This window comes from Zootoca vivipara, chromosome 7 (genome assembly GCF_963506605.1).
Source record: "Zootoca vivipara chromosome 7, rZooViv1.1, whole genome shotgun sequence".
In the NCBI taxonomy this organism is placed as follows: Eukaryota; Metazoa; Chordata; class Lepidosauria; order Squamata; family Lacertidae; genus Zootoca; species Zootoca vivipara.
Window position 1 is genome coordinate 62,606,731 of NC_083282.1, and position 17,384 is coordinate 62,624,114.

The window sequence follows — 17,384 nt, forward strand, 5'->3', positions numbered from 1 at the left end:
TGCCAGTCTTTTGCTGAAGTAGATTGAATACCATCCGACTTTTGGTATTTGCACTGAAAAAAGCACTTGCTGACACTTCTTGCAATCATGCTGTTTGACTATGGAAAAGATTGTGCAGGTCTCCTGAGAAATGGAAACATAGGAAGCTGACTTAGACTGAATCAGACCAATAGTCCGTCTAGTTCAGAACTGGCAGCTGACTGACATTGGCTCTCCAGGGACAATCCCCACTTATCTGGAGATGCCTGCGATTGAGTCTGGGACCTTCTGCATGCAAGAGAGATGGTCTACCACTGAGCTATGGCCCCAGAATATAAAAAGGCAATTGAGGAGGAGGACAAGGAAGTTCCCAGAGATGCCCATGTTAGTCTTGAATAATCCATATGGATGCCGCATATGGACAATAAGAAAGAAGAATGCAAGAACTAGAGGAAGTAGCAGAAGAGGAGAAAGCTGTCAAAGGCAAACACTTTATAAGCAATGCAAGCCAAAATGGCACTGGATTGAGATTGCCTGCAATGTAGACATGCCATTATTAGCACCCTCCACATCAGCCCAAGATTAGTGCCACATAACACAATCTTGCGATTTTACGAATAAAGGAATTAACACTGGAAGGAACTATTTATTTTTGAAACATTGTCAGAAAATACGTAACAACTTTCAACATCCCCCCCCAACAGGGGATCCCCCCATCCCCCAAATTCAAGCAAGAAGTTAATTTAAAAAATACTCAAAATGTTGCAGCTTTCAGTAATTTTGGCAAATGATTCATCCTTTTTAAGTATATGACGGACAAAATCAAAATGCTTCTAGAAAAGACTTGCTAGACAAAATAGTTTTGCAAATCACAGTCTCAACAAATATAGCTGTTTTCACTACTCTCAAGAAGAAGAAATAAGTGTGTGAAATAGATCTAAATAGATCTTTTAAAAAAAGAGAGAGGAGGAGATAGAGCTTTTGTTAAAAATTGCAAAGCTGGGACCAGCTCTAAATTGCAGCAAGAATGAGCTGCACCTTAAGCAACTGAGCTCATGCAAAAGGTTCTCCGGAGAACATAAATACAGAAAAAGTGTTATTTTTTTCCCTGAGGAATTTGTAACTCTGTAAAACACATCAAAGGGCAGGCTGGGTCACACACAGCACAGACTCCATGAACATCACAGTATGAGTAAGAATTTTTTTGTAATGTACCGCTGATCACAATAACAAGGGTTGTTCACATGTCACAAGGAGTCTAATCAAGGCCTTTTCACTTGTTAGTCTCATCCCCCTCCATTTCTTTTCTTAAATCTGCATGGTTATCTGCAGAATGTCAGTGCTTCTCTACTATTTGTCCACCTCCAGACACACACGAATAGCTATTTTACAGGTTATTTTACAGGCCGGTGTTCCGGCCTACGTCACACTCCTCCAACTTTCCCCCCGTCCCAGGCAGCCATGTCCAAAAAGTGAAAACCACACAGAACATCACCTTGAGAGACATAAATAACTAAGACAAATATGACCACAGAACAGTTTTGCTGCCTTTGTCATTGTGGGAACAAGTGCCCTCACTGTCTAATGTCCACTTCTTCTTCCATTCAGCCATAGAATTGCTGTGGAATTCCAGACAAGTGGCAAAGAATCAAATGGAAATGAATCGAAAAAGAACTTGGTTGAGTCCCATTGAATTCACCACTCGATGCATCATGGTGTTGAAGGCGGTTTGGGAGAGGGACAGGAGCCCTGGCTGTCAAAGCTGGCGGCTCGGCCATGCCACTGAGGAAAAGAAAAAGGCAGCAAGTTAGTGAACGAAGTCATAAACAAGCAGGGCATAAAAAATGTACTAGCACCCCTAGTCCAGAGGTCTATGTCAGCTCAGACAGAGATGTAACTCCAGCACTAGTAGGATGTCCCATTCATTTAAATGGAGGGATGCACAATTGCGCTCTCCATTTAGATGAATGAATATGTCCTTCACGTGCACCATACCTGCCAAGTTCCTCTCTGAAAAATAAGGGACCAGACCGAAAGTAGCATACCAGAAGTAGCGCGGCGGCCATTTTGGAACTGGGCGGAGCATGCTCAGAAGTGACTTTTGATGCTGCTGTGCCCAGTTCCAAAATGGCCGCCGCACCAGAAGTTGCGCTGCAGCCATTTTGGAACTGGGCATAGCAGCATCAAAAGTCACTTCTGAGCATGCTCCGCCCAGTTCCAAAATGGCCGCTGCGCCAGAATAAACCGGGAAAAAACAAAAAAAAATACATTTTTTTGGCCGGGGACAGCTGGAAAAACGGGGTTTCCCTGGGGAAAACGGGAGACTTGGCAGCTATGACGTGCACACACAAGCTTTCACAAAAGAGTCTTAGAGCTGAGCCAACTCTGCATGCGAGCAAATCGCTTTATCACCATCAGCTTTGTTCTCAGCACCATGAGATATAAATCAGTGTCCTCTGAATAACTCAGACATTGATTACAAAATGGAAGGGGAAGGCTTCCAAGGCACTCAGATGGGGTAACAAAATGGAATAGATAACAAACTGAGCTCAAGCAATCAAAATGGCAGTTTTGGATTTTAGTACCACTCTATGTGATACCACATTTGTTCATCGTGGTCGTTCATCATGTTTACAACGATTACACACATTCAGAACTATTCCTGCCCATGTGCTTGAAATCTAGTGAGATGAATGAATATCTAAGGGAAAAGAGTCCCATAGTTATGATGCAGCAATCAAGAAAGGACACTAGCCATTGAGAGGATGAGCACATGAATTAGGAGGTTAAACATGTCTAGTCAGAAGTAAATGCCATTGAGTTCAATGTGGCTAACTCCTAGAGATGAAAGGACCTTTCAATTTTGGTTCTCTCAATTTCTCATTTTTCCAATCTTAATTTGATTCTCAACATTTCTACAGCGATTTGCAGACAATTCTTTTCAAAAACCCTCCTGAAAATTCTTCAACCTTTTAATGCAAATTTCTCCTAATAAAAATATTTTTGTATGCAGTATTGGCTAATGTATACATTTTTTGCAAGCAATTTTTCCCAATATAATGCAGCTTTGTATGTTATTTTCACTAATATATTCATCATTAGTCTCACTGTGACCTAATATGAGCATATTTGTAAACACTGTAAGCACTGCAAAATTCAGATAAGTGCAAATTTCAAAGGATGGCTATGTTTTGGTTCTTACATTGTTTCAGAAAGTGCAGATTTGATCAATTCAGCTTTAAATGCAAACTGAATTGAATTCTTCCCTCATTCCTATTTCTACCATCTAGGTAAGTGGGTCTCAGATTCCAGCTTAAGTTAGTATTAGAAGAACAAAGGACAAAAGGAGGCCAATAGAAAGAAATCAAGAATAATAACCTATTCATTTTTGAACACTGCAATTCAAAGGGGTGTTGGTGCATTGGGAAGGATTCAAGACAAAGGCAGAAAAGGATATAAAGTAATTGTAAACAGTTTCAAAATATGCCAAAATTAAAGTTTTACTCTGGATGTTCACCTCATAAGTGTAAAAGTAATGTAAATTGAGTCTAGAAGAAGAAAGTTTTTCAGATGTTAAATGCCAAATACCAATCTCAAATATTGACAGAGTTCCAACAAATGTTTTAAATTCATTATGTTACCATTTTCTTCCACTATTTCTTTGTCAAATATGAAAAGCCATTAACATTGCATATCACTTACCAAATGCTAAATACAATTGCATACCTGACAGTTATCTATCAGTAATATGAAATACGGACATTAAATAAATAGTGCTGGGTGTCAGATACTGAGAGTGAATAGCAACAAAGGATGCTTTTGTGAAGAATTTGAAGGCAGGGTAGGAAACCTCATGCCAGGGGGCCAAAAGTAGCCCTCCAGGCCTCTCTGTTCAGCTCTTAAGGCTCTCTCTGGGCAGTGCCTCTACCAGGGAAAGGCTGGGTTAGATAATCCCGTAGGTCCAGACACCTTTCTAACATTCCCAAAGCCAGCATATGGGTTAATTGTATTGTGGCAGTTAAAACCACAAGCTACGTGATGTGGTCTTTTTGGTTCAAATCTCAGCTGAGCCATGAACTCACTGGATGGCCTTAGGCAAGTAATTATCTCTGAGTCTCGGTAATCATCTCTTCTGACCTATGATATGGGGATAATAAATAATGCTGGAATACTACGTGGAATACCACAGACTCCTCTCACTGCGGCCAGACTGAACGTCCTCAAATCTGCGGTATTATGGGGAAGGTACAGGGGAGTTCCATACGATCAGAGAACTTGCCATTGTGCCTTGGGTGAGGTAGAGTCCACCAAACATATCCTCCTGAGTTGCCCTTTCTATGTAGATTTAAGACAATGTCTCATAGCCCCATGCCTATCTCAGCTTAGCTGTCTATCCAGAGAAAGTCAGGTTGTACATTTGCTGAATAATCCCACTGGGAAAACAGCTTTCTTGGTGGCCAATTTTCTCTTCCTAGCTTTCAAGCGTCATAAGAGTAAAATCGACTGCATTGATGCAGGTTTATCTGTATAGCCTTTACTGGTGCTGCCCATGTTTTATTTTATTTTTTAGATGTCTTAGATGTTTTAACTTTGTACCGAGAAATGTATCTTTTCTGACTGACATTCGAATAAAGAATGATGATGATAAATGATACATCCATCTTCAAATGCAGTCTACCTTTGAATACCAGATGCAAGTGGAATGCTGTTTCTAATCCCTGCTGGTAGGCTTCCAGAGCCATCTTCTATTTCCAATTTTGTAAAATAATAATAATAATAATAATAATAATAATAATAATAATAATAATAATAGTTTATTATTTATACCCTGCCCATATATCTGGCTGGGTTTCCCCAGCCACTCTGGGCGGCTTCCAACAAAATATTAAAATACAATAGTCTATTAAACATTAAAAACTTCCCTAAACAGGGCTGCCTTAAGATGTTTTCTAAAAGTCTGGTAGCTGTTTTTCTCTTTGACATTTGGTGGGAGGGCATTCCACAGGGCGGGTGCCACTACCGAGAAGGCCCTCTGCCGGTTCTCTGTAACTTGGCTTCTCGCAACAAGGGAACCGCCAGAAGGCCCTCGGCACTGGACCTCAGTGTCCGGGCAGAACGATGGGGGTGGAGACGTCCTTCAGGTATACAGGACCGAGGCCGTTTAGGGCTTTAAAGGTCAGCACCAACACTTTGAATTGTGCTCGGAAACGTACTGGGAGCCAATGTAGGTCTTTCAGGACCGGTGTTATGTGGTCTTGGTGGCCGCTCCCAGTCACCAGTCTAGCTGCCGCATTCTGGATTAGTTGTAGTTTCCGGGTCACCTTCAAAGGTAGCCTTACATAGAGCGCATTGCAGTAGTCCAAGCGAGAGATAACTAGCACATGCACCACTCTGGCGAGACAGAGGATTGCTTTATGTTTGTGTTTTTTAAAAGTTTCATATTGTCTTAATTATGTTTATAAGCTACTTTAGGAGGCCTTTGTCTTGAAATGTGATACAGTGGCAGAGTGCTGGACTGTGGCCTAGAAGACCAGGATTCGAATCCCTACTCAGTCAGGAAGTGCACTGGGTGACCTTGGGCCAGTCACTGTACCAGTATCTTAACCTAATCTACCTCACAGGGTTTTAGTGACGATCAAATGGGGACGGGAAGACCTGTGTTCACCTTGCTAAGCTCCTGGAAGGGAATGCTGGATGTAACAATAATAATAATAATGATAAGGACATTTGCTACGCAGGTGCTAGTTTTAAAAATAGTTTTAATTGCATTTAATTTTTAAAAGTAAAATGCGCTTTTAGGTAAAGATTAGAAGGATTGCACTTATCATGTCATTTATTTACGGTATATAATATGAGGGGGGGGGATATATAAAATAACAGTGCTGGCATCAGTGAAGGCTGGCCTATGAGGGTTAAGAAGGGCTTTCTCGCTGGCTAGGTTTAACGCTAATCCCTCTAACTTCCTCTGGGGTAGGTTCGCGAGGACGGTAGAAAGAGATAGGATCTGCCCATCTGATGCCCACCAGGTGGAAACTCTAGCTCACATGGTCCTTAAATGCAAAATGATGATATCCGCCAGCAATGCCTGGATCAACTATGTATCCCAAAATGGAAACCAGTGATAGAGGTTACACACTTCCGATTACAGGGGAGAGACCAGGAGCTTCCTAAGGCAGTAGCTAAGTTCCTTTATTTGATCTTTTGCCGCCGAAGTACATTACAAGACCCTTTCCTTGCTGGAGACCCACAGAGGTGAAATAGATTGCCGGCCTCCTTTTCCTTTAGGCAAGTGACTGTACTGGCCTACTTGTTTTGAATGTTTGTGGAAGATGCCAATAAAGGTTTTGATTGATTGATTGATTGATTGCCTATGAGGGTGAATGGGGAAATGCCCCACCAACCTCAGTTTGCCCTCAGCCAGATTCCACCTGCCTGCCTTCTTTCTTACAAACAGTAAAACTCTGCCTGTGATTGACTCTGGCTCCACTACTGTTGACCACCCTACCACATGTTGCTTCCACCCTACCATTTCCAATGGCCACGAGTCACTGCACCCTGCCATAGCATAGATTGCTTAGATACTATTATGTCTGCCTCATATTAATCATGATTGCTAATGCAATTTTTGTTTGTTTTGTAAACCAGCACTCTGCTGTCGAGCCTTTGATCATCAAATGCATCATGAAAAGTAAGTACAGCCAGCCACAGCCAAATTCCTTATCTTATCTATGATAAAAGGCTGCCCTTACTTTGGCTTCAGTGTTGCTTCACATTATATCATGCAACTATTAAAAAACAAACAAATAAAAAATCTCAAACTACTTCAAAACCTAATTCAATAATTCTGTCAAAATTTAGCTAATGGAGTTTAGCAGGATCCACTTCCTAGTCATGAGGTCATTGTTCAAATGGAAGACCAGATCAAGCTGGAAGTAAATGAAAGGCACAGCGTGCAGGATAAGCACATTTATAGGCACTTTAGATTATAAATTATTGGCAACGTGTCTTCAGGCTATGAAGTGCAATTTTAAGCATGCTGCTCTCGGTTCTAAATTCTAGCCTTCTGATCTCTGGTCTTGTGTTAGCATTCAGGCAAGCGTCAAGCTTGTTCTATGAACACACAACTTCTTAATGTAGAACTAGGTACTTCAAAGATGTCTTTGGTATACTATCTGAAGCCCTGCGTTTGAATGCATTAACAGCACTGTTCTTCCATATTTCATACAAACCCATGAAAGAATCCTAGAATCGTAGCGTTGGAAGGGGGTCAAGGGGGTCATCTAGTTTAATCCCCCGCAATGCAGGAATCACAGCTGAAGAATCCCTGACAGATGGCCATCAAACCTCTGCTTAACAACCTCCAATGAAGGAGAGTCCACCACCTTCTGATGGAGTCTGTTCCACTGTTGAACAACTCTTACCAGCAGAAGGTTCTTCCTAATGCTGAGTCAGAATCTCCTTTGCGCTTCGAGACCCCCAACCCCCCCAAAAACACAGTGACACGGGATTTTAGTTTAAGTTATTGGGCGAAATTTAGACCACAACTCTATTGAATACAGAATGTGAGTGGTATTGGCTTGGGCATTGGAATCATCCAAGTTATATCAGACTCCCACCCGCATTGTGGGGAATCTGATAAAAGGGTGAAACACCGCCAGAGGGAGCCCTGCCAATGCGAACTGACTCAAGCTTACCCCCGGCACCCCCGTGGGGTCCTGGTATGTTCCTAGCCCCTACCATGAGGTTTCGGAAAAGACCCAGGCCAACCCCTGATTCCTTTAACGGAATACTCTTGAGCTTAGAGGGGCAGGTGATGGCTGTACCTCCCCTCCCCACACATTGCTGATCCAATGCCTAACCGCCAAACCTTACAAAGTTGTGACGATTGCTACGTGGTAGGCGAAAACCAAATAGCTCTGCCAGTCTGCCAGATGGAAAAAAATCCTACCAGGTGAAACAGACGACCAACAACGTCTATATCAAGGCCAACACACCAGATAAAGGGTGGGTGGGTGGGTGATCCACTGTGCGAAGGCAAAGAGGTCCAGCAAACATCGTGCAGGGGTTAAATAATGTTTCGAAGCCACCCCCCAAGCCAAGCCTTTGGCTTTAAGGACCAAGTGATTGTGAAACGACCAACAGGAGTGGAGCAGGGCATAGCCCTGCCCACACCAGGAGGTGAGAGATGCCTGGGGGTCCAAGCGCAACGCGTACCCTCCTTGAAGAGGATCTGATTTCTTCAAATTTGAATCTATTGGTTTGGGTCCTACACTCTGGACTAGGAGAAAACAAGCTTGCTCTGTCATCCATGTGACAACCCTTCAGATATTTGAAGATGATGATATATCACCTCCCAGTCTTCTCTTCTCCAGACTAAACATATATAACTCTTTCAATCTTTCCCCCTAAGGCTTGGTTTCCAGACCTTTGATCATCTTGGTCACTCTCCTCTGCATACGTTTTAGCTTGTTAATATTCTTCTTAAACTGTAGTGCCCAGAACTGGATACAGTACTCCTTGCCTTTCTGGGGCTTAAACTTTGCTTCATATATTATGTGGCAGAAAAACCAGGTTCTTGCACTCACACTATATTTTCCGGCAAAGTCCTAAAGCATATGTTCCCCTACAAGCACAAGGTGTAAAATAGCCTGTAAAGAAAGGCTCTTGCATCACAGTCCTCTGTTTTGTATCTCTGTCTCTATTGATGGCAGACTTCTACATAAAGGAACATGAATTTCCAAAGGACATTTCTAAACTCCCCCCTCCCCCCAACCCCTCCAGTAACAAAATCAACCTCTCTATCTATCATTCATCACTGAAACAGGCCTGCAAAAACAAATCCATAGCTTCATAGATCCATACAGTTAGGTTCCAAACCATAGATAAGGGATGGGCAACCTCAGGCCCTAGGGACCAAATATGGGCCTCTGGGCCTCTCTATGTCACCCTTGGGACTCTTCCTAAGCCATGACCCTTCCTAGGGCAATCCTGTTCCATGCCCTTCTCGGGGTCTTTTGCCTGGCTGGAAGGTGTCCTTGAATTCCGATGATGCCTCTTCCTTTCCTGGATGGAGAGAGATGCATGTATAAATGTCTAAGTTACAGCCATTTGCTCCACTTGCTTTGTCTCTGGCCCCACTGGCAGCTGGCAGGTGGCCCCTGGAAAGTCTCCTTGGGCTGACAAAGTTCCCCAACTCTTGCCATGCAGAATCAATTTTCCAAGACAGGGAAAAACTGCAAATATGGAACCTGAACATCTGATTCCTCAATGCTAGCAGATTCTAGAACAAATAAAGCCCTTTAAAAAACATCTAATAACCAATTTTAAGCTCTTTGTGTTTAAAGGGAGCTTGAGACGCTGACAAAATATTGATTCCAACTGTGACAGATTCTCCAGAGAAGTTTCATTGCTCTAAATACACAGATGGAATTGCTTTTGAACAAGCCCTCTAGGGTGTCACCTACACTCATTAAGTGCCTGATGTATTATTTTAAACAAATAAATGTCACGGTCCCCAAAGACTGAAATGGCCTTATTAAATTTTAGATCTATTTTATTGTAATGAGCTGATGATAATATGAGTTTGCAATACCAGATACGACCAAACTCATCCTCTGGAAATCTCTGCTAAGCCCTTTTCCCATAAGTGACTGCAAAAACAAACAAACAAACAAAAAACTCAAACAGGCCGCTGTTGTTGTTGTTATCTCTTTGTTTAATATTTTCTTGTAAAATGATCCTTGTCTGGTGGATACCTTGGAATATTTGGAGTGAGACAGCATCACAGGAGAAAAGGAGTGGGATGACTCTGCTACAGGGATCACTGCCTTGGGAGCGCTCAATCCAGGTGCTGGATTTTGCTGTTGGCAGAAATAGATAAAGGGTCATTGGCGGATGAATTATAGGGTACGTTTGTGCTAAAACAAATTAGCACTAAGGGGCTGTTTCAGTTTGCGTATTTAAAGGGCATACCTAAATAGCAGTCTTGAAGAGTGTCAGACATGAAGTCATTGTACATCCAGCCCACATAAACCAGCAGTAGCTCTACGCAAAATGATGGTGAGACCAGTGCAGGGTCTTGCAGCCCACCACCCAAGTTACTGATGCATGCATATTTTCCGCGCTTAACACCACATGCACGACAAATAGAAAGCACAAGCAGTTGTAACCCGAATATCGCCTGAGAATTTATATTTTGGTTTCTCTCCTGGGTAAGGAGTGCAGTTTGGCAAAGGTTGTGGCTCAGTGTTACAGGACATGCTTTACATGCAAAAGGTCCCAAGTCCAATCCCCAGCACCTCTAGGTAGGGCTGAAAGAGATTGCTCTTTGAAAACCCGGAAAGCTGCTGCCACTCAACACGGAGACCACCATCAGGTTTGGCAGGTGGGTGGGGCCATCTAGCTTTCAGTCGCCTGATGTCACAATGATGTCAGGTGACCCATGCGGCTTCAAAGCACCATTCGCTGCTTTCTGCAAGCAGGGGGGACAGCCGTAGCTTAGCGGAAGAGCATCTGGTTGGCATGCAAAAGGTCCCAGGTTCTATCTCCAGTATCTCCAAGTAAGGTTGGGAATGTCCCCTGCCTGAAACCCTGGAGAACTGCTGCCAGACTCACTGTCAACAATATTGAGCTGGATGGACCAAAGGTACAACACAACTTCCTTTGTTCCTGTGATGATCAACTGATATCAGGTGTAGGGCAGGTAAGTTGCGGATTGTACAAATAGCCTTGCAGGTCAGATGGGGAGGCCCGAGGAAGCTAATTGGGATTATGGGCTGGAGATTTCCCATCACTGGTGTACATAATAGATGGATCAGTGATCTGACATGGTATAAAGTAGCTTCTGCAGATAAAGATTGCAAGGGACTTAAGGGCAAGTGAAAGACCACAGAAGACTACTCAATGCTTTTCCTGCCAATCATAAGAACATAAGAAAACCCTTGCTGGCTCAGACTAACAAGCCCATCTAGTCCAGCATCCTGCTCTCAGATGTCTACGGGAGCATATAAGGAGGACCCGAGTGCAACAGCACTTTCCCCCATTGCACTTGCAAGCAACTGGTATTCAACAGCATACTGCCTCTGAGAGTGGAAGAAAAACAAAGTCATAATGACTAGAAACCCCCGCTAGTTCTCCATGAATTTGTCTAATCCTCTTGATTAGGCAAGGATTGAACTACCTCTAACAAATAAAAGAAACTAGGCTTTCAGAAATCCAGAATTCTCTTTCTGCACCACTTACTGAAAATAATGGCGAGATTTAACAACAGCTGCCTCATACATGCTCCTGCAAGTGGCCAGATGTTTAGCAATGCCGCACGTGTCAGATGCATATATAGTTTTATTTTCTGCAAAATTGGAGCTTGCCATTTTCTGAACAAAATAATGACATATGCTGAACTCAAGGGAATGCTGTTTTCTAGAGATTCATAATTGGTGCCCATCAGTGCTGTAACTGAGCAACCACCAATTGTGCATGAGGGTGTGATGGCCAACGTCTGTAACATCTGGTTCGTATTCTTCTTCATATTCTCAAAGGATCTGTAAGCTCTGCAGTGTTTGGTTTAGTGGTTCGAGGCTTTCACTTATTCATTTATTCACGAATGCTTCCTCACCCAGCATGACGCCCAGAGTTTGCCTTAGCAAAAGCAGATCAAAGAAGTACATTCTGTACTTGAACCTAAAGGTGGAGGCTTCTGATGGTAATTAACACCTGTGAAAGCTCACATTTAAATGAAGCCAAGCCCTGCTTTTAATCTGGCTAGGCTCTATGATGGTTATTGCTCCTCTCCAGGTGGTCTCGCTGCATCATGGGCAGCCTGGTGAAAGAGGACTCCCTGGTTCTGGTTCCCAAACCATACTTTCAGAAAATGGTTTAGATATATTCTGGGATATCCTTCCCTCTCCTATATGTGAAGCAGCAGCCATGAGTTGCTTCAGATATATTCTAAAAACTGATCACTTTGACCTGGCCCTCCCTGACCATAAGACTGGACCCAGTTTGATGTGCTCGAATCGCCTGAATTCCTGTTTTCATATGCTTTTATGGGTTCGTCTTTTTCTTTGCTTTTTGGCTATAGTTTTGTTTTAATGATATTGTTTGTTTTTATATTTCACACTGCTTAGAGATTTTGAGAACATTAACTGGTTTATGTATATGCTTTGTAATAACTAAATCCACCCATACTACATGAAACCTTAATGTGCTGAGATTGAAAACTGAGGAAGCATATGGGAGCTGGAGATGTGTTGAGTGGGGGTATTAGCAAGACTTTCCCTTGGAGTCTTGTTAATAGCAGTACAATACACAGATCCAGACAGCCATAGATTATATTTACAGAAGATGCCAGAGCAGGGTGCCGTGAAATGGTGTGTGTGTAATATTCTAGAGCTGTTTTGGGTTGTACTGAATAATCCTGTCAGCACTGCAGAGCCTACTGATTTAATGCAGCCTTACAAAAGTGGATTAGAGATCACATAAAAATTATTCAGTAGCATCGGAGGAGTGAAGGCTATCGAATGCCATGAATTATCCACCTCACTTATTGAACAACGCCCCCTGATCTTCACTGCAACAAATTATCAGTTCCAGAGCATGCTCACTGCCTTTGCCTGACCATGTAAGGGTCTATACTTGCTTTTCGTAGGCTCAGTCTTCCAGTAAACAAACTTTTCCTGAGCAAACATTAGAAATGTCTGTAATTTGTACATTCTGTCTATTTTTAGCCTCTGGGTGGAATCCAAGGCTATTGCTTTGGGGACCCCACTAGACCCCTAATGGGGAAGCAAGATTTGTTGGAGTGCTAATGGCATGCGTCTTTCCATCTGGTGCACAGGTTGCATATATGTGTAAATAAAACCATACATCTTAAAGAAAAGTCTCCATTAACCTCCATGCATTGGAACCCTTAGAGTCTCCCCCTGCTGGGAGACTGGCTGCACACAACAATACCTTGGACTGCACCACCGCCTAAACTTGCAGCAAGATGTGCTGTGGCTAATGAAATAAGTACCTGCAGGTGACCACATGCCCCTATCCCAAAGAACCTACAGGACATCTGGGTGGCATGTGTTGAACGAGAGAACCATGGTTGAAGCTTTGGAAATGTTGCTTACAGTCTACTGAGAAGCTCAAAGAGATCTGAGCTTAAAAGCAAAAAACAATCTGTGGAAACAGATCCACAATTCTCTCTCTCTCTCTCTCTCTCTCTCTCTGTGTGTGTGTGTGTGTGTGTTTGTGTGTGTGTGCGTGTCCTCCCCCCCCCCTCTCACTCAGTCACTCACTCTCATCTGGATAAAATATTTGGTTCTCTGGGACAACAAGGTAACTTGGTATCTGTGTATCTTGTTTAATGGGAGTTTTGGCTCTTGATCTAAATAACTTTCTGCTTCAGCTAAGGCTTTCCTTTCCCCTTCAGAATATGTTCCAAGCAGTTTCTTGTTTACTCTCCTACCAAAACAAAACAACAGGGAACAAAACTTAGTGGTGGATGCATAGCATGCATGTACTTGGAAGTAAGTACTTGTTCTAGGATCACAGCAGCTTCTTGTCCCTGATGGGATTGCTCAGCTTCAGCTCCACAAATAACAAGGGGAGAGAGAGAGCGTGGGAGGGAGATGGAGAGGCAACATCGGTGTGTTCTCCACTGAATCTTTTTTTTTTAAAGAGTTAACATTAAATTGATAGCGGCAGAGCTGGTGTATCAACCAAATAGACATCTAGACACTGGCATCCTTCTTTGCATCTGTATCTGGCTGTACTTTACGACTACCAAACACAATGGCGCCATATCGTGGTAATCTTGCTGATACAGGTGAAGTTAGCCAAGTGCCCTGAATTTTCCTGTGTTTTGTCTCAAGGAGACACTTTACAGGTGGTTCAGTGTCAATCTGGGGTTTCATTGGGACCCAGGTGGCGCTGTGGTTAAACCACTGAGCCTAGGGCTTGCTGATCAGAAGGTCGGCGGTTCGAATCCCTGTGACAGGGTGAGCTCCCGTTGCTTGGTCCCAGCTCCTGCCAACCTAGCAGTTCGAAAGCACGTCAAAATGCAAGTAGATAAATAGGAACCGCTACAGCGGGAAGGTAAACGGCGTTTCCATGTGCTGCTCTGGTTTGCCAGAAGTGGCTTTGTCATGCTGGCCACATGACCTGGAAGCTATACGCCGGCTCCCTCGGCCAATAATGCGAGATGAGCGCGCAACCCCAGAGTCAGTCACGACTGGACCTAATGGTCAGGGGTCCCTTTACCTTTTATATGGATGGTAACCCAGGCTTCATTGCTCTTCCTTTATTCCCTTGCATTGCAGCTAGGAACATTACTGAGTCATAATTGTTTACTTTTTTGTGCATGCATCCTGCAACTGACTGAGCAACTCCAGATGTCCTATCTGTTGAACATTCACCCTAGTTTGCTGATACAAAATTTACATGGAGGTTAGATTGTATCCAGTCTTTACTGAGTCTTCATTTTAATATATTTTATATATGCATATGGTTTTACTTCCAACAATGTCTACTTGCTTTTTATGATTGTTTTAAAAATGTTTTAGCAGTTCTCATTTTTATATGTAAGCCACCTTGAGTCCTGTCAGAAAAAAGGCGGTGTATAAATAAACATTATAATAAACATAATAATACATTCTGATTTGCTCGCTTGGTGGTTATATGACTTTCTATTAACCAATTCTTTATATCACACTTTTCAGTGCATTTCCTCATCACTTTTCAAACCACAGAATGCCAGGGTGGGGTTTTTGTTTGTTTGTTTGTTTCTTGTTTAAAGCAGATTTGTTGCATTGGTGCTTTAATTTTGCAAAGCTAAATTTCCTGGTATGCACCTGAATCCCTCCCACAAAATACTGTCAGTTGGAGGTGTACCTTGTGCTTCCTTTGCTTCTTTCCCCATTTGGGGCAGCACAATTGTTGGTTTGCTTTGTTGCTTAATCTGTTGATGGAAGCCTTCGAAGATGGTATGGAAATGGTAGCTGGTGCAGAATTCAGTCAAGAAATGGTCTGAACACACAACAGCACTCCCAGCACAACTGTGTTGGGTTCTAATGAATTAGGATAGGAGGGTGGTGACATAAGAAAGGGCCTGCTCAGTAGAATACTCTCCCCAGAGAGGCATACCTGGTGCCATCTCTATCTGCTTTTAGGCACCAAGCAAAACTGTTCTCATTCATCCTGCCTTTGGATCTTATTTTCTATTTATCTTTTAGTAGGTGAGGTTGAATTGGCTCTGCTTTATACACAGTATAGGTGCGTTTTAGGTTGCTTGTACTCTTGCTTTACACTTGCTTTTAACGTTCATCTTGTAAGTTTTGAGTTCACCTTTCTTTTAAAAAAGTGATTAAGTAATAATAGTAGGGTATTTCTCCTATAAGCTGGCCACTAGAGCATTGTGTTCTGCAGATGTTACGGTAGATATCATATTAGATTTTGAACAGTTCTGGAAGCTGCAGATGACTTATGTACTTCTGCTTCAGCAAAGATCAGCTCCATTAACTCCTTCCATTTTATTCCCAGCTTCAAAGTCCATGCAAGTAGGCACGTTTTGTGCATTGCTCTGAAATTAAAAAGGATTAAAGCTGCACATTTGAGCTGGTTAAAATGAATTGGTCTATTAACAAGGTTCTGTGCAAGTTGAAGTCGCGCCAAAATGCTTAAGGACTGCTGCAGGTTTCCGGAGCCAAAACATGGGTAGGGAGGTGTGCATGAATACAACACAACCACACCAACAGTATCTGTAAACTTAACTCTTACTTTTATAGTAGAGCTACAAAGCTTATTATTGGGTAAGGTGTCCTTCAAAATTCACAAGGTACAAGTGGAAGCTTCTCCAAAAATAATTTTGGCCTACAAAACATACATTCAAATGAAGTTATTAAATACTTTACATACCTCCTTGAAGGATTTCTTCACTTCTACTAGTGGGTGCCAGTGTGCAATTGGTTTCCGTGGGTAAGCCAGCATTTCGTTCCAGTGGTCTCGGCCTAGTCCCTCAGCATTGTTTGCTACACGGCAAACCCCAATAATCTCATTATGGCCAACTCTGAAAGGGGTAACCACACATGGAACATGTTTTAGACATGCTTTCTTTCGCCACAGTGACACATTTAAACCCATCCCTTCTGCTTCTTCCACCCTTCTTGCTGAAGCTACAAATGAGAACAGAATTTTAATACAGCATGCCTCATAGGCAAATCAGAGACATGTCTGCAAATGGGATAAGGATTGTCCCTGGTAAATAGGGAGTGTATGCTGTCATTATCAAGACTGATCTCCATGTGAATCTTCAAGCATGAAGCTGAGCATGTAATTTATGCTCCTGTCCCCATCACCAATGGACTTTACGACTTCAGAGGAATCCAGAGTCATGCTCTTTCCAGAGCCAATTAAATTCTAGGAACATGCCCTGCTGACTCAAAGGGGATATACTTGAGAAGCAAGGCGTGCAGCTTGATATTTCTAATAACATGACTTGTCTCTTGTGCAACCCAGTCACGTAATCAAGTGAGTCACACCGTGGAAACTCAAGAAGGAGGAAATGGCTCGAATGGGATTTAAGCATTACAGAGATTCCCTCCTACCGGTCGTAATCCATAACAGAGATAAGCAGGCTGACTTGGTCCATGTTCTCTGGAGGGATATCAAAGATTATTGCCTCATTGTAGTTAGGATTAAGTGTGTTTCTTTTAATGGTGGTTTTCTTCTTCTTCAGCCTCCTTCCATCACAGAGCAAGGACACCTTGACGTAAGGATCTGGAGAGCAGGAGAAAGGAAAAATGACAGCATTGATGAAAGGCCTTTTCTCCTCCTCCCAGTATCCATGGGATCCCTGCTGCTCATATGACCAAATGGGATATGGAACATGTGGAAGCAGGAGTGGAAGAGAAGACAGTCTCTGGGTTTGCATGCACATAGGCTCTGGGCAAAAAGAACACATGGGATCCTGGATTGCCATCACAATCTCACCCCTTCTTCCACATCTTCAGTAGCATCCTGTTTGATCATTCAAACCCAACTATGGTTACAATGAAAACTATGTGCGCAAAAAAGGGGAGTCAGAACATAACATTACCTTTATGTCATATTAGTAACTAATATCCTATAAACTAACAGCAAGCTCATTTTCTGAGTGTGGCCCTACATCGAGATAAAGCAGCACTATCCATGCACGATAATATCCATGTACAGATATTTTGCAGGGGAGAAGAGGGGCTCACCAAAATAGCCCAATGAGGGACTGAGCATGCTCAGTGGCCACAGAATCCTGAGTAGCCATTGGAGGGGAATGACATAGAATATTTGCAGAAAGGACACAGCTGGTTGGCTGGCTGGAACCTGGAAGCGGAGGACTCCAAGCAGCAGCACTTTGCTACAAGTCCAACATGTAACAGCCTAGT

At 42.8% G+C, this 17,384-nt stretch overlaps 1 protein-coding gene across 1 annotated transcript in view; it reads right to left on the reverse strand.

Moving 5' to 3' along the window:
* Nucleotides 1-714: 714 nt before the first annotated feature.
* The window catches only part of LOC118089448 (synaptotagmin-10), a 44,339-nt gene continuing 27,669 nt past the window's right edge, over nucleotides 715-17,384 (reverse strand). Inside the window, exons 4-6 of the mRNA XM_060277486.1 lie at nucleotides 16,569-16,740; nucleotides 15,880-16,030; nucleotides 715-1,761 (exon numbers count right to left, since the gene is read on the reverse strand). Of these exons, the coding sequence (XP_060133469.1) occupies nucleotides 1,690-1,761; nucleotides 15,880-16,030; nucleotides 16,569-16,740 (395 nt within the window). The 3' untranslated portion in view covers nucleotides 715-1,689. The remainder of the gene's footprint in view (nucleotides 1,762-15,879; nucleotides 16,031-16,568; nucleotides 16,741-17,384) is intronic.